Here is a 25648-nt window from a genome sequence, read left to right as displayed (position 1 = left end):
AAGTTTAATCCACTGCAATCCTAATGGTCACGCTTTGTACACACAGCTCTCAAAGCACCAGCACTGTCTTGTAGCGTCACTTCATCAGCGAACAGAGGATGAATGGACAGAGGACATACTGTCAATGAGTGTGTGAATATTCTGGGGGAAAAAAAATGCCTTTATTTTTAGTTTTCCAGTTCGTTCTGCAATCTTTTGACGTAGAAGAGAAGTCTTGACGTCCACCCGTCCCAATACGTAAGTGAGTCTTCTCTGTGTGTCTTTTCTCTCTTTCTCTCTCATCTCTCTCACACACACACTTGTAAAACAGGGGGTTAGGGGTTGGACCACAGGGAGGGGTGTGTCTCTATAAGACGACCGAGCAACAGCATCCTCTTAGGAAACAAACAGAAGCTGGCGAAAGGAGAATATAAACGCCTCTATATTCAGCAGATCTGCTCAGGACAGGTGCCTGAACCACACACAGCTCAGGTAAGAGGAGAAACTCTTCAGATCAATTTATTTAGATATCATTGCATGATTATAACTACTGATTGTTTGTAGCGTAAAGTGTGAAATTTAATTTCCCCCCTGAATTTAAAGTGATCACTCATTAACTCTCATGTCTTTCCGAACACTAAATGATTTGCTTTGTTCAGCACTCTTAAAAATAAAATGTTATTTATTGGGATTGATGGTTCCATGGGGAATCTTTAACATCAATGGACTCTTTTCGTTGTAAAAATCCTCCTTTGAATGTTCCTTTGAAGAACTTTTCACTAAAAGCTTCCTAGTAACTTTATTTGTGCTTCCTAGTGTTTTATTAAAAAACCTAACATAGAGTCAAAAATTGTAGCCCTCATCTTAAATTTGTATTTTTTTTTTCAAATGTGTTGAGTGCTGTTGAATAGAGCAAGGAATTCTTTTAACAGTCTTTCCTATAATATATTTATACTTACAGTTGAAGCTAGAATTATTAGCCCCCCTTTGATTTTTTTTTTCATTTTTAAATATTTCGCAAATGATGTTTAACAGGGAAAGAAAATTTACACAGTATGTCTGAAAAAAAACTTTCTTCTGAAGAAAGTCTTATTTGCTTTATTTCGGCTAAAATAAAAGAAGTTTTAAATTTTTTTAAACCATTTTAAGGGTCAAAATTATTATCCACTTTAAGCTTTTTATTTCGATAGTCTACAGAACAAAACATCGTTTGCCTAACATCCTAACCTGTCTAGTTAACCTCAATAATCTAGTTAAGCCTTTAAATGTCACTTTAAGCTGTATAGTGTCTTGAAAAATATCTACTCAAATATTATTTACTGTCATTATGGCAAAGATAAAATAAATCAGTTATTAGAGGTGAGTTATTAAAACTATTATGTTGAGAAATGTGTTTAGGAAATCTTAAACAGAAACTGGGGGGGGGGGGGGTAAACAGGGGGGCTAGTAATTCAAGGGGTTTAATAATTATGATTGCAACTGTATAAAAATATATCATATTCCTAAAATAAATATTATACATCCATTAGTTTGGTTTGAATAAAAGCCTTTTTTAATTGTTAAAAACATTTTTTAGGGCCGATGTTATTAGCCCCCTCAAGGATTTTTTTTTTCAATTGGCTACGGAACAAAACGGTATTATCCAATAATGCCTAGTTAACCTAATAACCTAGTTGAGCCTTTAAATTGCATTTTAAGCTGAAAACTAGTGATTATAGAATTATTAACCTCCTGAATTATTAGCCCCACTATTATTTTTTCCCCCCAATTTCTATTTAACGGAGAGATTATTTTTCAACACATTTCTAAACATAATAGTTTTAATAACTCATCTCTAATAACTGATTTATTTGATCTTTGCTATGATGACAGCAAATAATATTTGACTAGATATTTTTCAAGACACTTCTATACACTTCTATGACATTTAAAGGTTTAACTAGGTTAATTAGGTTAACTAGGCAGGTTAGGGTAATTAGGCAAGTTATTGTATAACGATGGTTTGTTCTGTAGCCTATAGAAAAAAATGTTAGCTTAAAGGGGCTAATAATTTTGACATTAAAATGGTTTTGTAAAAAAATGAAAAACTGCTTTTATTCTTGCCGAAACAAAACAATTAAGACTTACTCCAGAAGAAACAAAACAATATTATCAGACATACTGTAAAAATGTCCTTGCTCTGTTAAACATAATTTGGGAAATATTTAAAAAAGAAAAAAAAATCAAAGGGGAGCTAATACTTCTGACTCCAACCGTATAATGATGCTTCACAGCTGTTATTTGTCCTCTGAATCCTATCTTTGTGAGTGACAGGGCTGTATTTTTCACTTTGCTCTCATAATTGTGTCATCGATTGATGCATACAGTGGTGAAATCAATGCATCTCCATACAGGGGATAACCCAGACTACTATAAACTATATTTAAGTTTGAAAGAAATTTACTGTACTCGTGGGTGTATCAGTCAGCTAAGGAGAATATTGGCTGCATTGTGAAATATTTTTTGAAAAGGAGATGAGTTTTCGTGCACAAAATACTGGGCACCTGCTCCGTGCATGGGTCATTACCATGCAGTCTTCTGTGGCCAGGATATATAAATATCTTCAGCATTTAGTGCTTTATACTGACATAATTGTTTGATATCATTTTAAAACAGCCATTCTAAATTTGACTATAAAAACTGCACTGGATGTAATTCTGCTTTGGATAATCAAAAAGTGACTTCTCATATCTGTTGTATCGATGCTAAAAGATTAATTGGAACTGAGCTTGTAACAACTGTGGTTATAATTATAAATAAAACAGATGCAAAAAATATAGTATTGTTAATATACAATAAACACCTGGCTGACTTACAAATCAACGATAAGTCTTTTGAAACAAAGTGCTGTTTTATTTTAGGATCTGTTTTTGTATGTCTTGTATGTTTTGTATGTCAGATTTACTTTGTTACTCTTAAAAATAACTATGATAAATCAACATGTTAGATAATATAAATATAAATATTTGTGCTAATATGGGTATTGGCAGAATTTAAGAATAGTCAGATTTATTCCTAAGAGGCCCTGAGGCGAATGTATCGGCTCATCCGAACCAATTCACAGCAAAGTCTTAACCACTGTGAAATTGAGTCCTGATTAGCTGTCCTGGCGGTGCTGTAAATAATCTAAGCAAAAAAAATGAGCACAAGAATAACAGCATAATCACAGCTAATAGAAACATTTATCAAATTGAATTGATAATCTGGTTTCATAATAAAAGATTAAGTAATCTAATAAACGTTATATAAAATGCACATACAGTATATCTGCTGCATAAAGAACATTATAATTATAGACCAGCATACATTAAAAATGGGACATTAAAAAACTTGCAATTAATTGTTTTATCTGTATATTTGTAAAATGAACTATTTATATTTAAAAAAAAACTATTTTCTTTGCTTTAGTTTTTTTAAATATTATATACAGTTGAAGTCAGAATTGTTAAATCCTTTGAATTATTAGCCTCCTCATTTGAAGATTTTTTCCAACACATTTCTTAAGGGAATAGTTTTAATAACTCATTTCTAAATTTTCAAGACACTTTTATACAGCTTAAGTGACATTTAAAGGCTTAACTAGGTTATTTAGATTAACTAGGCAAGTTAGGGTAATTAGGCAAGTTATTGTATAACTTTTAACATTTAAAAAAAAAATCAAAAACTGCTTTTATTCTAGCCAAAATAAAACAAATAAGACTTTCTCCAGAAGAACAAATATTATCAGACTTACTGTGAAAATTTCCTTGCTCTGTTAAACATCGTTTGGAAAACATTTTAAAAAAGAAAAAAAAATCACCTGTATATAAAATCCTGCTTCATTAAAAGTAAAATAAAACAACAATTTAATAATAAATAAAATAATTTAATAATAAATAAAATAATAACTTTACATTTTTGTTTTGCATTGCATACTCATAAAAACAAGTGATTAAGATAATAGTAAAAATAATATGTAATATTTACCAGGGTTTCTAAAGGTTTCATCAAGTCAAATTTAAGACTTTTAAAGACCCTTTTAAGACCATTAAGAATGAAATTTTAGACTTATGCAGGGTGAAGTTTATTTCTAATGGCTTGATATTGTGGAATCATGTAATTGTTTTGGGGTTGTTTAGTTTTCTGATTAGGGAATTTAATTTGGAGAATTTGCTGTAAAGAATGTGTAACAGCTGTTGTGAATGTATCTCTTTGCAATAAAAACCTTAAATATAAAAAATAAGGTTTTATTGAGATGTATTGTTGATGATTGGATAGATGTCGATATGGATTTAGGTGAAATTAAGACTTTTTAAAGCCTAAAATTTTGTTTTTTAAATGTAAAACATTTTAAGACTTTTTAAGGCCCTAATTTACATTATTTTATTACATTCCAAGTAGTCTCTGTTGATTTTTACTCACTTTTTCAGATATTTCAAAGCATCATGGATATTTGATGAACTATAATGAATTGTTAGTGTGAAGGACTGCACCACAGAATGATTTCAATCCTCAAGTTAGGATTCAATAATGCAGATCAAAGAATTATTTTTGCATCACAAGCATGAAAATAACCTTAATCTTTTTTTTGATTGTATAATTCTGAATATCATGAGCATCACTGCACAGCTCACCCTGACCGCGGCATTAAAGTGTGGTGAATCAATCCACCTCAGCTATTGATCATTTCTTATTAAAATATATAGTGTTAAAAGAGTTGTGGTTGTCGAGGGAGCGCTGCATTGAATCTGTGCTTGCGTTTATCTGCTTGTGAGTCTGTACAAATGTTTGTCTTTGACCTTCATGGGCTTCAGCGGCCCTGCTGAGGCATGCAGGTGAACAAAGTGTGCCACACTCTATTCTTTCCCCCCTCATTTCCTTTTATCTCACCTGTCCATCATTCTGACAGTGTGCCGTCAATGTGGAGTCAGATATTCGGGAGAAATTTCAACAAAGTCTCAAACTTTGCTCAGGTTGGCCATGATAACCAAAATCTGTAAATCAGACATCTGAAATCACTATATTAAGTCATTAGTTTCATCCAAATTAAATTGTATACTTTGCTCAGCATGTACGAGTACACACCCTTATAAATCTCTCATCATTAATATTTCCTATAGAAAGCTTTACAATATTATATTTGTGCATATACATTAGTTTAGTCAGCACTGAAGCCAAATCTGGAGCTAATCTAACAAAATAGCTTACAATAATGGTTCAAAAATTAGTAGGCCAAATTTATATTTTAGGGAAAAATGTTAAACAACATTTTCAAAAAGAGGAAAAATCAAGAGAAGCAAAAAACATATAACATTTTGATGAAATTTTGAACTTTGTAATTTTTTTTTTTGCAATATTTTTCATGAATTAAATGTATCATCTTTCCATTTCAAAAGATGTTTTGTGACTAATATATTTTCCTAATAAATATATCTGTTTAATAAATTTGTTTTGTTCAAATGCACCAAAATATATTACCCATATTCAATGAGAAATTAATAAATATAGTGTGTTATTTTGTTCTTTATAGGAAAAAGAGCAGCTCATATATACATATCCAATCAATGCCATACTCAACAGTGTAAATATCATCTGGATGTTTGTCACAAATTAATCACTGCAAATGTTTTTAAAACTTATTTTTTCCATGTGTATATTAGAATCATATTAAGTCCATTAAGTCATATTAAAAGTATAGTTCATCAAAAAAAAAATTATTTACTCACCTTCAAGTGGTTCCAAACCTTTGAGAGTTTCTTTCTTCTGATGAACACAAAAGAAGATATTATAAAGAAAGCTGAAGACCTGAAATACTGACTTCTATAGAAGGAAAAACTAATAGTATGGAAGTCAATGGCTACAGGTTTCCAGCTTCATTCAAAATGTCTTCTTATCTCTTCAACAGAAGTCAAACAGGTTCAAAACAAGTAAAGGATAAGTAAATTATGACAGAATTTACATTTTTGAGTGATCTATCCCATTTTAACGGTGTTTTCACACCACTAAAATTTTCCTAGTATGTTATTTTGTTTTTGAGCAGCTCATATTTACGTATTCAATGAATGCGGTTCTTAACTGCATAAACATCATCTGGATGTTTGTCATAAGTAAATCACTTCAAATGTAATAATCTCTTCAAATAACTTGGCCTTGAGTTTATTAGACAATTGAAGTCCATTGACTCATATTAAAGGGATTATATTAAGTATATTAAATCATATTAAAAGGATAGTTTATCAAAAACTGTAAATGTACTCACTATTTACTCACCCTCAAGCGATTCCAAACCTTTATGAGTTTCTTTCTTCTGTTAAACACAAAAGATGATATTATAAAGAAAGCTGAGAATCTGTAACCATTGACTTCCAAAGAGAATTTGGTTTTTCTAATGAAAGTCAATGGTTAGAGGTTTCCATATTACTTCAAAATATCTTAATTTGATTTCAACAGACGAAAGTAAGTCAAACAGGTTTGAAACAAGAAGACGATGAGTAAATAATGACAGCATTTTTATTTTTAAAATGAACAATCCCTTGAAATTGTTGCTGCAGTTCTCTGAATGACCACTAGTGTCGCTAATAACGAGGGTTTCTGATTTCTTTAGACACATAGATAAATGTTAATATCACTACAATATTATAGACTGAAAGACTGTTCTCTGAGTGTAAACATGTAAACATCGCAATCAAACTATTACTGACGTGTAGCATTTTCGCCGCATTTTGTAACAAGAATAACACACACGGCTTTCTGGCGCTACCTACCGCGTGTATCTAAGTTACAGAGAAATGCAGAGTTTTTTTTCTCTCTCTCATTCGCCATGTGGTATTAAACATTGCATTAAAAATACACGCTTCTAGCAATTCCTCGAATCAAATATCTCGTTTGTCACAAGGGGCATGAATGAAATTCCTGAATGAAAGAGCCAAACTGCAGTTTAAGTCCACCAGTTAATTATTTGTCAAATAATTTGATTACTGATGTCCATGTAAACACAGTCACTGTCTTTCTGCCCTGCGTCTGTGTGTTTGTTTTGCCTCTGTGAAAATCAGCTTGTGCCCAAATCGAAACTCCCATTTTTATGCAAATTTTTGTGCTTTCCCTCCTCCGACACTCCCACCTAAACAGAGTTGGACACGCCCACTTTTCTGACTTTTTCCAAACTAAAGCTGCGGTCACACTAGAGTTTGAGCTTGCGAAAATCTGTCGTACAGCTCTGCGGAAAGGGGCGGGATTAAACAAGATGATTGGCGATTGCTCTATATTTCAAATTTCTGTCCAGAGAGGTCATGTTTTGATCGTGAAACTTGGGGGTTTCATGGCCCTTTAAGTGGAGCCTCGCCATTAAGCGTCCAAAGCTATGCAAGAGAAAACACACAAGCAATAAAACATCCCTCATGGGTGTTCTTCCTTTACTGCTCATTTCATTGACTTCTCTGTTTACAGCCAATAACAATGGCACTTTTACATATCAGATATTGGAAGCTAAAGCCTCTTAGGGTTGATAGTGGATTGGTAATAATGGGCATTGATTTCCTCTCCTTTTTAACTGATCTAACGCACCATGCTTGACTGAAATTGACGTCACTAATTCAAAGCAGGTAAGAGCTAGCGTCACATACAGTAAAGTCTCCACCCCTGTGGCCAACACATGATGATAATGTTCTGCAGTTCCCTTAGTTTATGATGGTGGTGTTGTGTCATACATAATGTAAACTCTATATGTGATCGTGATTATGTGTTTGTCCCTTGCAGCGATTTTTCAAAGCTTTCCATCTGCAAAATTCTGCTCTAATTAGATGCTGCCAGTCTCCGCCGCTGAGAAGCCCTCTGGTATTTAGCGCTGATTATGACGCGTTTGATTGAGAAATGAGCTGTGCAAAACCAGCCCCATTTACCTCTGGAGTTTAATTGAGCTATTGAGTGTTTTTAGCCAAATGTGTTGGGCATATATTGGAAATCTCAGGAGATAGGACGTCTGGAATGATGGACAGTATGAGTATACAGAGTTATATGGAGATGGGAAACCAAGCAGAACATGGAATTCTCTCCACTTGCTTTGTTTACTGGACAATGTCTGTCATTTCTCATTATGATATTTATGAGGATTGATGACAGAAGTGCTTCACTGTATTCATCAGCAAATCAGTTCATTGTGTCTCTTCGTCTGTCAGATAAAAACAAGCTGATATAATGGAGGGTGGTTTCAAATATGAAAACAGGACTGTAAATTGTATGTGTTAAATAGTAGGATGTGCGTTTAAAGCTTCTCGGTGGAGAATGCTGCTCTAATCCACCTGAGCCTCTAGTATTTTGTATATTTGTATGTGCATTGTAGATGCATTTGAAATGCTTCAGTAAAGCAGCCTGCTATTGTGCAGTTATTATCTTTTATTAGGTGTGTTCAGACTTGCCAACTTTGGTTCAGTTAAAATAATGTATGATGCAATCGATCTGTTGGTATAGTTCATTTCACAAGTGTGAAAGTGCCTATCTAAACCTTGATGCGCACAAACCAGTGTTACCTTTTTCCTTGAGATGAGAAATAAAGCAGCAGTTTGATTATATATATATATATATATATATATATATATATATATATATATATATATATATATATATATATATATAAAATCTCAAATGAGAAATGAAATGAATAAAATGAAACTTCAAATAGAGGTTGCATTTACAAGAAACATATATATACGCACCACCGGCCACTTTGGACTCCCTTTTACCTTCAGAACTGACTTAATCCTTCATGGCGTAGATTCAACAAGATATTGGAAATATTCCTCATTTCCATATTGACATGATAGCATCACGCAGTTGCTGCAGATTAATCGACTGCACATCCATGATGTGGATCTCCTGTTCCACCAGATCCAAAAGGTGCTCTATTGGATTGAGATCAGGGGCCTCATGTACGAAGACTTGCGTGGAAATCTTACTAAAACATTGCGTACGCACAAAGCTGTAAATGTGCGTACGCAGAAAAAAATTCAGATGTATGAAACACTGCGTATGCCGAATCTCACGCATATTCTTTTGTACATCTGAATGAACGTGAAACTGAGCGCAACATGCACGAGCACAAAACCCCTCCCTGCCTCCTCCCCCGTATGAATATGCTAATGACTATGCTAATGGCAAAACCCAACGAAAAAGCAATGGCAAAATCAAGCAAAAAGAGAAACTTTGAACAGAATGTGAATTGGAGGTGCTGCTTTCGGAGGTAGACCGGAGAAAAGCGGTGTTATTTGCAAGTTTGTTCTCCGGAATTAACAACAAAAGAAAAAAATAGAGTGGGAGAGTTTAGCTGATGCGGTTAACACAGTTGGGTCTGAACATCGCACTGAGTGCATTAAAAAAAGATATAGAGTGGATTATATTTGTAAAAGGTTGCAATATCCTTAACAGTCTCTGTGGTGCACCTTGTAAGACTCATGTGATTATGAATTGACTCATTCGATCATGAACACGGCTCGAATCCAGCGTCTGATGAACTCTTTCTTCTTTTTTTCCCCGCTACATATCAGATTTTGCCCACTATTTATCACGGGAAAGACAAGTAGGAATCATCAATAAGTTTGTGCATCATATTTTATTTGCACATTTATTGAATGGAAATGTTTCCGATTCACGCATGCAAATTCATCTTCAGATAGTGTCTTTATAGCAATGTGCGTGCAGTAGATAGCTCAGATTACATTGGGAAAACAGGCGACCGCTGCAAATTGTGCTTTAATGTTTAGCTGGTCAACTGTATGGTATGGAAACCTTAAATACCTGCTAGATGAACCTGTCTCATACAGCTGCCATTGCAAGGCTCAGACACTTTGTAGAGAGGAATTTAACACAACTGCCTCTAGGAGTCGCCAATGGAAATAAAACAGACACGCACAAAAAATGTGCGTACGCCAGCCAGAAAGCTGCCGTGAAGCTGCGCACAATTCCACGTTCAGTTCATTGTTAGTAAATCCAAACGTGAGCGATTCTGAGCGTGAAACCTGGCGTACGCAAAGTTTTTGTGCGTACGCAGCGTTGATACATGAGGCCCCTGGTGATTGTGGAGGCCATTTGAGTACTGTAAACTCATTTTCACGCTTGGTTCAGATCCCGCTTTATGACATGGCGCGTTAACCCGTTCCCAGTAGATCAGCAGTTTCTGAAATACTCAGACCAGCCCGTCTGGCTGCTGGCACCAACAACAATGCCACGTTCAAAGTCCCTTAAATCACCTTTCATTCTCATTCTGAGCCTCGGTTTGAACTGCAGCAGATTGTCTTGACCATGTCTAAATGCCTAAATGCATTGAGCTTTTTCCATGTGATTGACTGATTAGAAATTTGCGTTAACAAGCAGTTGGACAGGTGTACCTAATAAAGTGGTCGATGAGTGTATAAACAATCAAAATTATTTATAGCCCTGGCAAATTCTAACAAGGTTTTTGCACAAATGTAAATAAAAGCGGAGAAATATATTTTTCCCCACAACACTGCCTCTTGTACATAGTCTTGTTATCTTTTGGAAGAAGCCTGTGTAATTTCTGGTCCAAAATTAAAAGAAATGTTTAACTTTAAGAATTTGCCAGAGGTATGGATAAATTGGGGCTCAAAGTTCTAAACTGAAAATATAAAATCAGTGTAAAATACAGCGTCTCAAATGCCAAAAATATAGTTTTGATTTATAAAAAAGTATTATTATAAGCCTTTAAAAAATATTATTTTGTTTTATTTTGCATGCTTTAATCATTCATTCACTCAATTGCTAATTCTTAGCAAGTACATTTAGGCCTATGCTGTATATCAGCATCAGCAGATAATCTCTAAATGCACTGCAACTGCGAGGAAGACACCTTTGTACAATTACATGGAGGCCAATTATCCAATTTTAATACGATTAAGACAATACTCTGATTAAGTGTCTACCATGTAAACAGCGATTTTTAATTAATTTAATCTGATTAAGGTCATAAACGAACTAAACAGAAATCGAATGTAGACCTATGGAGTATGCCGATTTTAGTCACATCATTGAAGTGCAGTACAGACATGCAAACACTGCAATCAAACTATTACCATCATGTAGGACTTTTCGCCGTGTTTTTCTACAGAAGAGTCTATACACACACAACTGCTTGACACTATTCTCCGCACCTACTGAGTCAGTAAAGGACCACAGACACACTCACACACACACACACACTGCAAAATGCAGCTATTTCTTCTCCTATTCGTTGTGGGATATCAAATACCATTAAAACAACACTCTTTCACCCACCATACTTCTTACACGCATCCAATAAGTTACCTCAGTTTGTCACAGGGGCATTAATAATATGTTCCTGAATGATGAAGTGAAAATGCCGAACTGCAGTTAAAGTGGACAAATTAAAAATGAAACATCCAAAATGACATGAAACTCTGGAGGCCATGTGGATAGCCTGGTAACACAATGACATTTTCTTGTTTGCTTTGACCTGGTTAAAGAATCTAGGATCCACTTTATTTTCATCATCACTATCCAAGCAGAGCAGAGGACATGTCTTGCAAATGTGTAAACCCTTTCTCGTTGGGTTGACACATTTTCCCTACCATTTTTCAAAACAGTTAACACAGATGTTATTCAAGCAGTCCAAACTCCATTGTTTTAGCTATGATAACCAAACAGAAACCGTCTACTCCTAACCATTAGAAACTATCAAGATCAGCATGAAATCACTGAAACACCGGTTTGACACTCCTTTACACAAATCTTCAATTAGCAATCAGTCTGCAAACATTAAAAACGGTGGAAGGTTTGTGTCGTCCTGTGCCAGCATGGATGGAGGAGGTCAAGAGTGGCTATGTCCTATACTTCCAATAGGTTTGACTGTATATTGGTTAACGTGTTTTCTCTAATATTTAAAGTATTTCATTACTTTTTTATCTGTTTTTTTTTTTTACAGTATTTACGTTTTCAGTCACAGTTCGAATTCAATATACATTTAATCAAAGCATTTCTTATTCTGGATCCAATTCTTTGCAAAAAGGCAAACTTGACAGCCCAAATAGAAAGACAACAAATGGCATTGCCAATAGGCTACAATTGCAAGCAATAGTGCACTGATTCACACGGAGTTCTGTATTTTGTATTTTGTTGTCCATTGTGTAATGATTAATTAAAAGAGCTCATTAACTTGTTTGCAAGTTGTGTTGTTTACAGGTAAAACTAGCTTTTGTTGCATATTTGATTTTTTATTTATTTTTATATTTATATGTTTTGACACGGTGTGTGCGTTTTGCAAGTAAATTGTGTCATTTTGACCATGAGTGCCGCTGTTTAGGCCTGTTTGTTAACTGTTTTGTGAATGTGGAAGAAAAACTGTAATCGAATTAAGTGCTGTTAACATGTAAAACGGGATCATGAAAGGAACATTCAAAACACAACTCATGTAAACACCTTAATCGTATTATTGCCTTATTCAGATTAACGTAAATAACTTGATTACTCATGCACATGTAAACATAGCCACTGTTCGGAAACAAAAGCCTTCTTATGAAATAAAACCAACAGTTTCTCAAACTCCACCAATTTCCTCCTACTTAGTTAATGAGAGATCGTTCTTTCCTTTGAGTATATGAGATAATTCCAAAGGTCAGGAGTTAAATCACGGTGTCTATCTTAGTTAAGTCCTTTTTATTACATAATTGAGTTAGTTAATTAAATCTTGAAGGCCTGCCAAGCTCTTGCATCCCACATGTATGTATCGGTCTGTACAAACTGCGGCGAGATTAAGAACTTCTGGTTCACCTCAGGTGCACAGCAAAACCCGTACTAGTCATCTAAATTTAAATGAGAAACTTGAATAAATGCTGAAAAGGGAAAAACCTGTACAATCTTCACTTGAAAAATCACCTCCAAGAAATGCTGCACCCTGGCCAGAATCCATTTAGCTGCGTCATCTTGTAGTTCCCTTAAATAAAAAAAAAAGAAACTAAATTAACTAAAGGGTTGCAAAATCAATATCTAGCTCGTTCACCCCAACATAAAGTTGTGCGTAATTCACTCACACACACTTATAATTATGTGTTTTTCCCTGTCGTTGCTCGTACAGTGACTGAATTCAATAAAACTCACTCCAGGGGTGCCTATCGATTCTCCGTGACTTACACCTTTGCTTTTGTTCGCGGTGACACCTTCAGTACAAGTGTAATGCAGGTGAAATTGATTTATCCCGATGTTGCTTCAGAAGCAGCTAAACAACTGATGGTTCTGCGGGTAGCCTGTCAGGCCTGAAAACATACATTCTCATCAGGGCTTTATTTGCTTGACAAGGAAGCCACAGAATAAGGGTTTTATTCTTAAAGCGCTTCAATCCTTTTTTATGCTGAAGCTTTATAGTCCTTTCTATTGTTTGGACTAATATGGTGACTAAGACTGCTTAACCAGCGTGCATCACAGTGGCTCAAATCCTCCTCCTCCTCTTCTTCTTTATTCTGCTCTCATTACGCCACAAGCACTAATTCGAGCTTCAATTACTACAGATGATGAATTTTGCTAATAAAGGACTGCCAAGTCTGCCAAGCAAGACGTACCTTTAAACATTTTTAGGTAACATCATACACTCAAAAAATGACTTAAAACTATAGTACATACAAAATGATTTGAGCAACACTATTCCTAAGGTTTTTTGGGGGGGATAACTTAATTAATTTACGTTCAACCCACTTAAATTTGTAAAAACTATTGAGATAACCAAATCATTGTGGTTTACTTTTACATCTGAATCTATTTTTGATAATCTGAGGCATGTTTTCAGGCAGTGTTGCCAGGTAATCTCACCCTAAAGGGGTTTATTTTGCAATAGTGACCTTCTGACTGCATATTAATCTGCTTATTGCATATAGCCATTTGTTAAGTAAACAAATAATTGAACATTAAATATTGAAATGGCTTTTATTCAATTAATTAATCTTAGATAAGCTTAAAGCTTCCGCCAAGAAAAACAACATAGAAAACAAGACGCCCAGCAACAACCATCACTGCCACAATAAAGCATCATTAATTATTTAATAAATGATGTTTAATCGACAAGCAAGTTGTTTTTCTGTGGACTAGATAACATATTTAGCTCCGGCGTCTTTATTTTAAGCTCTGCAAATGTCTTTAGGATTCTTATATGTTCTGAATTGTTGTTTTTTAAAGCAAACAGATGTTTTTATATACTTTATTTATAGGATTTTTTTATAAATTTGCACAAAACAGAAAATCAAGCAGTCAACAAAAACAAACAAACAAAAAATACAAACATCCCCAACACTAATTTCTCTTTTGTAGCTTTAACAGAAAAGACACATAGCTAGCATTCTGCAAACATCAAAGTTCTCAAGTGTCACACAAATGTACAGCAAGTGTACGTATAGGGTGCATACACAACTCCAATACAATAATAACAAATAAATAAAAACAATCAGTCAGTGTGTAATAGCAGTAAAGTTCTTTATACCTTTAAAATCAAAAGCAAGTACATTGTGAAAGGCATTGCAAGGTTACAGTAAATAAATGTTTGTTTGTTTGTTTGTTTTTAAATGAAAGTATACTTTGATTTAGCATGAATTATTTCAATTAATCAAATGGCACTAAATATTTGTACACATTTCAAATGAATGCTGTTTGTTTCGGGTTTTTTACTAAAGTTAAGAATCCTAAAAGAATTTATTACGGTTTACAAAAAAATTATTTAGGGAGCACAACTGCTTTCGACATTGAAAATAAAAAGAAATAGGTCACTATCTAGAATACGGTTTCATTCGTTAATGTATTTACTAACATGGAATAATAATAAATTATACGTGTACAGCATTTAATAATCAACATTTACTAATGCATTATTGACATCTAAAGTCATGCTTGGTTATGCACCGTGAGTTAACATGAACTAACAATCAACAACTTCATTTCAATTAACTATCATTAGCTAACGTGAACAAATACTGCAGTAAATGTATTGTTCATAGTTTGTTCATGTTAGTAAATGCATTAACTAATTTTAACTACAACCTATTGTAAAGCGTTACCAAGAAATAAAAGATCATGCTATACTAAAGACAAGAAGAAAATAAATGTAATCCAGCTTTTCCCAGAAATAAAGGATATTATATTTTCCAGATATTTATAAATCATATATACATATAATTGCATTTCAATTTGTGATATAATATTTCACAATATTACTGTTATTTTATGCTGAAATAAACACAGTTATGGCATGCTAAAGTGATGCTTCTGGTTATTTATTTTTGGATTGAAAAGAAATGATTATACCAACCATAAAGCTTTAAATAGTAATGCATATAAATAAACCACAGTGATGTCATCCAGCCTATTTCTACACTGAAAAAAAATGATGCAAAGATGATTTTCTAATTTTTAGGTTAAGCGGTTGTAAACAATGTAAATGGGCTTAATTTTAAACAAACAAATTAAGCTGAAACATTACTAAATTGTATTTGTTTGTTCACATTCAGCACATATAAATTGTTTGCAACAATTTTTCAGACATCCTTTTTTTTCAGTTTTTTTCAAAAACACAAGTTCATTAAGTTAACTTACAAATTTAAATGATTTAAACATTAACAATTAGGTTGTCCAAAAAAAAAAAAAAAAAAAAATCTGCAGCAAAAAAAAATTTTTCATTCAGTCAAAGTAACTCAAACTATTATGTGTTAACCAAACTCATTTCATTAAGTGTCTTTCACTGTTAGGTTTTACAGTGTATGATTGTATTTAAATTATTTTATAATATTACTGTTTGACTGTATACTCAAATAAATGCAGACTTGGCATGCTAAAGTGATGCTTCTGGTTATTTATTTTTGTATCGATTAAAAGGAAATGACTATACCAACCCTAAAGCTTTAAATACACTGTAAAACCCAAAAAGTTAAGGTAACTCAAACTACTTGAGGAAACCAATTGCAACAGACAATTTAAGTTCAAAAACGAATCCTAATGAGTACTGTGAACTTAATCCTGTTGAGTAAATGAAGCAATTGGAGCACAGTAAAACCCAATAAATGAAGAGAACTCAAACCAATTGCAGTACTGTACAACCAAATAAGTTAAAGCAACTTAAACCGTTTGAGCAAACCGATTGCTACAAACCATTTGAGCAAAAAAAAAAACTAATCTATATGAGTACTGTGAACTTACTCCATTTAAGGTGAAGTAATGAGGTATTTCATTAACTCATTACCTTTAACACAGTTCAAAACTTTTTTTACTTTCAGTCAATTTTAAAGTTAACTACACTCATTTCATTTGATAAAATTGACTTTTGTGTTTTACAGTGTAGTAATGTATATAAATAAGCAATATTTATGTCATCCAGCCTGTATTTTACAGTCAGCCATTTACTGTAAAAAAAATACTAGGTTCCACACAATTCCTTTATGTTGTCCCAACACAAATCAATTAAGTTAATGTTATTGTTTTTACAAATATAAGTGATTTTAACATTAAACAATTAGGTTGTCTCAAAAAAACTCAAGAATTGTGTTGATTTAGCTCATTTTAAATTAGTAGTTTGAACAAGCAGCAAAAATAATTTGCTTTGAGTTCTGCTTAATATAGTGAGTTTTAAAGTCAAAGTAACTAAGTAACTCAAAGTTAAACAAACTCATTTTATTTAGTGACTTTCACTGTTAGGTTTTACAGTGTGTGATTGAATTTCAAATATTTCACAATATTACTGTTTGACTTCACGCTTAAATGCAGTCTTGGCATGCTAAAGGGATGCTTCTGGCTATTTATTTTTTTATTGATTTAAAAGAATAAATAAAAAAAAAAAAAATATATATATATATATATATATATATACGTATATATATATATATATATATATATATATATATATATATATATATATATATATATATATATACGTATATATATATATATATATATATATATATATATATATATATATATATATATATATATATATATATATACGTATATATATATATATATATATACGTATATATATATATATATATATATATATATATATATATATATATATATATATATATATATATATATATATATATACGTATATATATATATATATATATATATACGTATATATATATATATATATATATATATATATATATATATATATATATATATACGTATATGTATATATATATATATATATATATATATATATATATATATATACGTATATATATATATATATATATATATATATATATATATATATATATATATATATATATATATATATATATATATATATATATATATATACGTATATATATATATATATATATATATATATATATATATATATATATATATATATATATATATATATATATATATATAACTTTGATGTCATCTAGCCTTATTTCTAAAACAGTTGATCACTTTTGATCAGAATCAGTCAGTCTTTTGACTTGAACTAATCCACATTCTGTTGTGGTTTACTTCCTGGAACTGTAACCAATTTTCTCTCTCTCACGCCATCATCTCTGCTCTCCATCTCTCTGCAGACTGTACTTCAGCTGTTAACACACTTCGTGATGAAGGCTCCACTGTGGACGCTACTGTTGCTTGGACTCTGTAACCCAGCGTGGTGTGACTGCCAGAAGGATTGCCTCTTCTGCAGCCAGAAACTGCCTAATGAATATGCCTTCAACAATCTGGTAATTCCCTACATTTCACAAACAACATCTCTCACAAGAACTCTTTTAGACAACAGAGTGCTGTTGAAGACTTTGAGAATTTTAAATCTGAAAAAGTACCTCACCAAGGACACAAGCAGATGTAATCAGAGATCTCATATGATCCTAAAGTGTTATATTCTATTATTTCTCAAATAAATGGCTGATTACAAAACAGATTATTTTTCACAAATGCAATGTAGCATAAACAATATTAAAGACAATCAAAATGTCTTAAAGTTTTAAAGCTAAATTAAACAAAATTTATGCACAATTAAATTTTGCATAAAAATATGAAAACATGGAACTATTAAACAAATGTTATTGTAAGGATGCAAAGAACACAATTAAACCATATTGCTTAAAAGTTAATAAATGTTAATTTCATTACATTTTTTTTAGATGGATTTGTTGGTTGCACTGATTGGCTATCTTTACATGGACACTTATGGAAAAGTTTAAAACTGTTTAAAAGTATTTAAGATCCACAACAGCATATTTCAGTGAATTTTGTTTAAAAAAAAAAGTTTGTTTTGAAATTTAAGACATTTTAAGACCCTGCAGACACCCTGAAAAAAAAACTCAAACTTTTTTCCCCTTTGAACACAATACATTTCATTTTGAGAAACATTTAAAATATTTTGGAGCAGTAAACATGTCAGACTGCTGTCTTCATTTATTTTAAATACACAGATTTCTGTACAATTTAAAATGGCATCTTTGGATATTTTTTTCTGCTGGTGATACTGTTTTCCTAAAAAATTAAAAGTAAATGTAAATAAAAAAAAATTACACATACCTTAGGAACAGTATTAGAAAATGTTGGTGGTTTTAAAACCTTGACTTCTTCAAACCACGGTATACCTTGTAAACGGTTATCGTCACATGCCTAATACCGATCCCCAGCTGATCAATCGGAGCATTCCTAGTCCATATACAGTTAAAGTTAAAATTATTAGCCACCCTGTTTATTTTTTCCTCTAATCTCTGTTTAATGGAGAGCAGTTTTTTTCAACACATTTCTAAACATAATAGTTTTAATAACTCATTTCTAATAATTGATTTATTTTATCTTTGCCATCATGACAGTAAATAATATTTGACTAGATATTTTTCAAGACACTTCTATACAGCTTAAAGTGACATTTAAAGGCTTAACTAGATTAATTAAGTTAACTAAGCAGGTTGGGGTAATTAAGCAAGTTATTGTGTAGTGAGGGTTTGTTCAGTAGACTATCGAAAAAAAATATAGCTTAAAGGGGCTAATAATTTTGAACTTAAAATGTTTTTTTTTTTTAATAAAAACTGATTTTATTCTAGTAGAAATAAAACAAATAAGACTTTTTCCAAAAGAAAAAATATAATCAGACATACTGTGAAAATTCCCTTGCTCTGTTAAACATCATTTGATGATTAACAAAAATGATGATTTTGTTAATCATAATTTTTAAAGAAAAAAAATCAAAGGGGGGCTAATAATTCTGACTTCAACTGTACATTGTTTTCTGTTACTTTACACATACATTTTTCTTCATCTTGTTTATTTTTTTTCCACTGTTCAAGACCTATGTTCTCTACTGTATCGAATTTCCCAGAGACCCCTCATTAGTTGACATGATTATACCGATCATAACAGTGGAATGTGGTTGTGCACTGCAGTGATTACAGCTGGGAGCAGAGCAGAACATACTCTCTGATTCATGTCAATAAGACGCATTTGAGGGGGCAGAAGTGCTAATTTGGTTAAAGATGGGCCTTGACTCAAAACAGCTGGAGTGATTGAGTTATGATGTTGGATAATTAAGTAGAAACACAATAACGTCATTTGGCAAAGGCTGCTTACGGAAACTGATGGGCCTGAGTTAGCCCTCCACAGAACTGCCCGAGGTGTTTTTATCATTTTTTCAGCATGAATGACCCTCTCTTTATCTCCCATTCTTGTCTCTAACCAACTCCCTGGAGATCACACTTTTAATTCAAATGGGTTAAACGATTGTAGCGGATTATAGGAAACCAAAGTTGCGGCCTCTCCATTTTAATGTGTGAAGGTCATGACTTTAGTTCCCTGTTGCTACTTTAAATTCTCATGAAAAACACTTTTCAGATTTTTTTAAAGGGTTAATCTCTGGTCCAGCATTCTTAAGATAAACCTGTCTAGAAATATCCACATTCAAGAGCCCTGTTTCATATGATCTCAGCTCAACCATGCAATAAATTGGAAAAAAAAAAAAACCTTTTTGACTAATTGCAAAAACATTTTCCACACAATATGTCCAGTTACACACTGAAAAAAAAAAGATTAATTTGATTTACTAGGGCATCACGGTGGCGCAGTCGGTAGCATGATCACCTCACAGCAAGAAAGTCGCTGGTTCGAGCCTTGGTTGCATCAGCTGGCATTTCTGTGAGGAGTTTACATGTTTTTCCCGTGTTCGTGTTCATTTCCTCCGGGTACTACAATTTCCTTCCAGTTCAAAGACATGCCCTTTAGGTGAACTGGGTGAGCTAAATTGTCCGTAGTGTATGTGTGTGAATGAGTGTATGGGTGGTTCCCAGTGATGGGTTGCAGCTGGAAGGGCATCCGCTGCGTAAAACATATGCTTGATAAGTTGTAGTCCCTTTATTTATTAGGGGTGTGGTGAGTAGCGACCCCTGATTAATAAAGGGACTAAGCCAAGCCGGAAAGAAAATAAATGAATGAATGAATGAATGAATGAATGAATGAATTAATTAATTAATTAATTAATTAATTAATTAATGTCCAGTTACACACTGAAAAAAGATTCACTGAATTTACTAAACTTTCTTAAGGTAAGTGGTTGCATAATATTTATATGGGATGATTTCTAATTAAAATAAGTTAAGTTGAACATTACTAAATTGTTTAAATTCAATCCAACTAATTTCAGTCCTTTTGAAACTAATTAAGATGTTTAAAATAAAATACAACATTTTTTTAATTAAATAAAAATAACATTTAAAAAGCCAAAATATTTTAAAAGTTTCCTAAAATAAAATGTATTGTGTTCAATGTGGGGAAAAAGGAAAAAGGTTGTTGTTTTTACACCCAGACATTTTTAGAGCAGTAATCACAATATTGTGAAACTGTAAACGGGGATATTTTTATCCACGGTTATCATACCGTCAGAATCTAATACCAGCCCATGCCTATTTTTCAACCACAATTTTTAAAAGTTACTCATGAAGCAAGAATGAAATTCCCATTGCTTCAGTTTCAAACACACATTACAGGTGTTTTCACAGTTCATTCCGCTGTGGTGACCCCTAAATAATAAAGGGACTAAGCCGGAAAGAAAATGAATGAATGAATTTCGAGTTACACATTGGAAAAAAAAAAAGATTTATTGGATTTACTAAACTTTAATGTAAGTGGTTGCAAACTATTCATATGGAATGATTTTAATCAAATAAGTTAAGTTGAACATTACTAAATTGTTTAAATTCAGCCCAACATATTGTTTGCCTTAAAAAATGACTAAATCCAATTAATCTTTTTTTTCAGTGCACCCCCCATTGTAAACTTTGATTTAAAAAAGTTAATCATGAAGGAAGAATGAAATTCCCATTGCTTTCTAACACATATTACAAGTATTTCTGCATTTCCGGGTTTCTTAGAGCACAGTGAATGGGAGAGTATACAACAAATAATGTTTATACAATCCTATTTGCTGAAATATTACATTTTATGTAATTTGACGCAAAAAATAATATAATACATACGGTTTATAAATGCATAGAAATTTTCATACGTTTAAAATAAATCTAAATAATAAAAACATTTTAAGGATTTAAGTTTATGATGAAAGTTAAACGAGTTATAACAGTCCTGTGAAAAGGGTCCATGAATCAATTCAATAAATCATTTCCAACCTACAGAATGAGTCACTTCAAAAAGCAGCACTCGTGGAACGAAGGCTTGTTCGATAAATTTGAGAATGACTGCTAAAGAGTTAAATTAAATATGAAGCCAGATTTTACCTACCAAATCCGAGTTCACTTCTACAATGCATGGATCTTGTCCATAAGTCCATAAGACTTTTCATAAAATGGAACCCTCAATCTCAATAAAGAACCTTTTTTTTTTTTTTCAAAGCATGATGATATTGACCAGTGTTAGGGTAATGCAATACAAGAAACGCGAGTTACGTAATAATATTACTTTTTAAGTAATAATTAACGAATTACTTTGTAAGTAGTAATTGTATTGAAGTAATAATATTTTAGTTACTTTTTTAGAGATTAAAAAATAGTTTCCTGAATTAAAATTAGGATAATCACGTTGAATCAAATCCAATAAGAAAAAAATGAGCTCCCTGCGGAACCAGACAAAAACCAAGATGGCAGAGCTTTACATTTCTGTATGGAAGTATGCTCATTATTTTGAACACATGGAAAAAAGCGGATTGGTCGCAATCGACAGTGATTATACTGAACTAAATACAAAAGTAGCAAACACATTGCTTTCAATTTTCATTACTCTGTAAACGGCATGTATAGCGTCAGGAAGTTCTCTTAAGGTAACATAATTTTTAGGTTTTTTTAAAGGTAAATGAAGGTGTAGGTTATACCTGCAAAGCTGTGTTGTTAAATGCAGAGCTCCTCTATTAAAAAAAGACAACGAAAAATACCCAGCAAGTTCTGAAGGAGATCAAGTCTATGATAAAGTAACTCAAAAAGTAACTCAAAAGTAGCTTAAAAGTAGCATTACTTGCATTACTTTGCATAAAAAGTAACTAAGTTATGCAGCTAGTTACTTTTTTGGGGAGTAACTTAATACTGTAATTCATTACTTTCAAAGGTAACTTCCCCCAACACTGATATTGATAGTGTGCCAATGTGTGTCTTCCTTCAGGTGTGTCTGGTTGAGTGTCATGGTAAACTTTCCCCAGGTGACACCTGGGAAATGTGTCGCAGGACCATCGTGGAGCAGAAACCAAAAGCCTTGTTATCGGTCGAAGGCTCCATCTTGAAAAGAGCAGAAGAGGAGCCGGACACCTCTCTGCCAGTGGATCAGGATGATGAGCAGCTTTCTGAAACCCTCCAGAGGTTTGACCACATAACACGGGCCTTGGGTGCTGATGACCAAGACAGGCAGCTCAGCAAAAAATACAAGTTCCTGCAAGTACAATCAGCACAGGAATCGGAAGAAGAGCGTGATGGAGACAGCGAGATCGAAGGAGACGAGCAAGAATCTGCTATTCACCTAATCAAACGCTTTGGAGGCTTCCTCAAAAACAAGTACGGCTACAGGAAGTTCATCGATCCTGGCAGGTCTTTGCAAAAGAGATATGGAGGTTTCATAGGGGTCCGCAAATCTGCTCGCAAGTGGAACAACCAGAAGCGCTTTAGCGAGTTCCTCAAGCAGTATTTGGGCATGAGTAGTCGAGCTAGCGAGTACAATAGCATGTCTGCTGATCTCACTCAACAGAACGAGTAAGCTTTGACCTTTGAAGCCAATAAACTTACCCAGCAAACCATTTGTTATGCTCATTTGAAAACTATTGTGCATCATTCTCTCTCTCTCTCTCTCTCTCTATCTCTCTATCTCTCTCTCATAGTGCCACAAGGTTAAATGTGTGATTATTTACTTACTGAAGCATCTAATCTGTCAAACAAAGCTTACAATAAGTGAAATTAGCTTTTAAGAACTCTTCAGATTTAATCTAAGACACTTATTGCTTTAGTTGACTGGTGTTGTATAATATTGAATTAAAAAAACAAGTCTAAACACATCTCCTCAACAATACTGCCACCTATTGGTAAATCAAAAGAAGAACTGCTAGAAATTGAGGTAGGATGCGCCAGGCAGGCACAAAATAGGACGATTAAAGGAATAGTTCGCCAAAACTTATATAAAAAATTGTCATGACTTACTTGTATTGTTTTGGGCGAAAAAACCTCGCAGAGATGCCACGTTAGCGTCTGTTAATGGGCTGCTATTAAGCAAGTTGTTGTATGGAGGAAACTCAACCTTCATCAGCATCGTCGCTAACATGTTATTAGTTTATATTGTTACCATTTTTAAAACCCTGGAATGTTGAGTACCAAATAAATACAATAAAAAAACAAACCCAGAAATTCTCACCTGGGAAAAGTTATCTTCTTTTTCTAAAACGTAGCCCACATCAGGTCGCATCTAGTCAAACTTTAAAGATGGCGGATGACGCTCGAATGTGCGAATGTGGAAAAAACTTGATCCATTAATTTTTTTGCTTTCATATCTCACGCTTGCATTCAAACTCTCTTCTGGCAATCTGTTCATGTGAACTGCATGAAGCATGTTGGAGAAAATTTACAAATTAGTTCAGTAGGCCTCGCAAAATGGCTGGATAAATCTTGCATCAAATGGACCACTTTATGAAACATTTTGAGCTTATATGTGCAGTAATATTACAAAAAAACTTTTCACTATTTCACTAATGGCTGTTTTGTATGAATGTAGACAATTTGAATCTATAAAATATATAAGCTTTATAAATGAAATGCCAAAATGTTAAACAAAAATGCCAGACATTGTGTTTAATGAATGAATGAAAGTACTAAAAGTGTCAAAATTATTTGACTCTGGACCACAAAATTGTTCTTAAGTATCAGGATTTGTGCATTATCTGAAAAATGAATAAATATGCTTTGCATTATGGTATACTTTGTTAATAGACCATTTCAGTGTGGTCATGTCATTGGTCCTAGAACCTTTCCTGCTTTTTCATATTATCATATTATTTATTAATATGGCTTTTTTTAAATTCTCTGAAGTTAGAAATTAAAAATTAAACAGGAAATACGTTGGGACCATTGTTTTAGTTCAAAAATGGTCCCTCAAAAATGGTCTACTAAAAAAAAAGGCTGGTTGGCTAGTTTTAGCTGGTCGACCAGCCTGGTTTTAGATGGGCTTTTGTCCATTCCAGGCAGGTCTTAGCTGATCAGGCTGGGAGATAACCAGCTAAAACCAGCTTTACCAGCCTAACCAAACCAGCTACATCCTGCCTAAACCAGGCAGGTTAAGCTGGTTTTAGCTGGTCATTTTCCAGCCTGACAGGCTGACCAGACTGGAAATGTCCTAAAAACCCCTCTAAAACCAGGCTGGTCGACCAGCTAAAACCAACCAACCAACAGGCTGGTTTAAGCTGTTTTTTAAAGCAGGGATAGACCAATGTTCAGCCAACATATGACTGTGGATATTTGAAATCTGAGACCAAATCAAAATACTGAGTAAATCACCTTTAAATTGTCCAAATTAAGTTCTAAGTATTTTACATGACTAATCAAAAATGTAGTTTTGATATATTTATAATAGGAAATTTACAAAATATCTCCAAAGAGCCTATTTATCTAATATAGGCTACTAAAGATTTTTGCATAACAGAAGAATTGATCATGTTGGCATATACAATGTACATTTGCCTATTGTGTAAAAGTATATCCTTTTTAACTTATGACTGATTTGTGGTTCAGGGTCACTGATGACCATAAATGACTGATAGAAGCAATATTTCTATGGTGAACTATTCCTTTAAGGAGATTAAGAAAAGATATCAGTGTTTACTGTGTCCCTTCAAAAATAAACAGAGGCGGATTTGTCATAAACCATTTCAGCAAAGACTCATCACTGTAAAATGCCTATACAAACATAACAGATTCTGCCATGCACATACACACACAGAGTTTGCTTCCTCATCTAAGAGTGGCACATTAATAGCTTTAATTATAATTTTATTTGAACTGACAAAGTTGATTTGTATTTGCGCATATGAAAATATGTATTGATGCAGAGTCATGCTTTTCCCTTTATTCCAAGGATTAATACAAAAAAACAATGTTCTCTAAATGAACTGTACATAGTAACAATGAACTATGTCAAATAAAATAGTTTACTATTTTCTGTGGCTTGTCAT

At 33.0% G+C, this 25648-nt stretch overlaps 1 protein-coding gene across 2 annotated transcripts; it reads left to right on the top strand.

Moving 5' to 3' along the window:
• Positions 1–377: 377 nt before the first annotated feature.
• On the top strand, positions 378–25635 carry pnoca (prepronociceptin a). Of its 2 annotated transcripts, XR_012393300.1 has the most exons (4): positions 378–471; positions 17562–17714; positions 22606–24598; positions 24836–25635. XR_012393300.1 is itself a non-coding variant. In XM_003200329.7 (3 exons), the coding sequence occupies exons 2-3, from the start codon at positions 17592–17594 to the stop codon at positions 23188–23190; spliced, it is 708 nt and encodes a 235-aa protein (XP_003200377.2). In that variant the 5' UTR covers positions 378–471; positions 17562–17591; the 3' UTR covers positions 23191–25635. The 2 variants fall into 2 exon arrangements, 1 of the variants encoding a protein (XP_003200377.2); XM_003200329.7 differs by having other exon boundaries at positions 22606–25635.
• The last annotated feature ends 13 nt before the right edge of the window (positions 25636–25648 follow it).

Source organism: Danio rerio, chromosome 17 (genome assembly GCF_049306965.1).
Source record: "Danio rerio strain Tuebingen ecotype United States chromosome 17, GRCz12tu, whole genome shotgun sequence".
In the NCBI taxonomy this organism is placed as follows: domain Eukaryota; kingdom Metazoa; phylum Chordata; class Actinopteri; order Cypriniformes; family Danionidae; genus Danio; species Danio rerio.
Note: the sequence above shows the minus strand (reverse complement) of the source record. Positions and strands in the feature narration are given on the sequence as shown.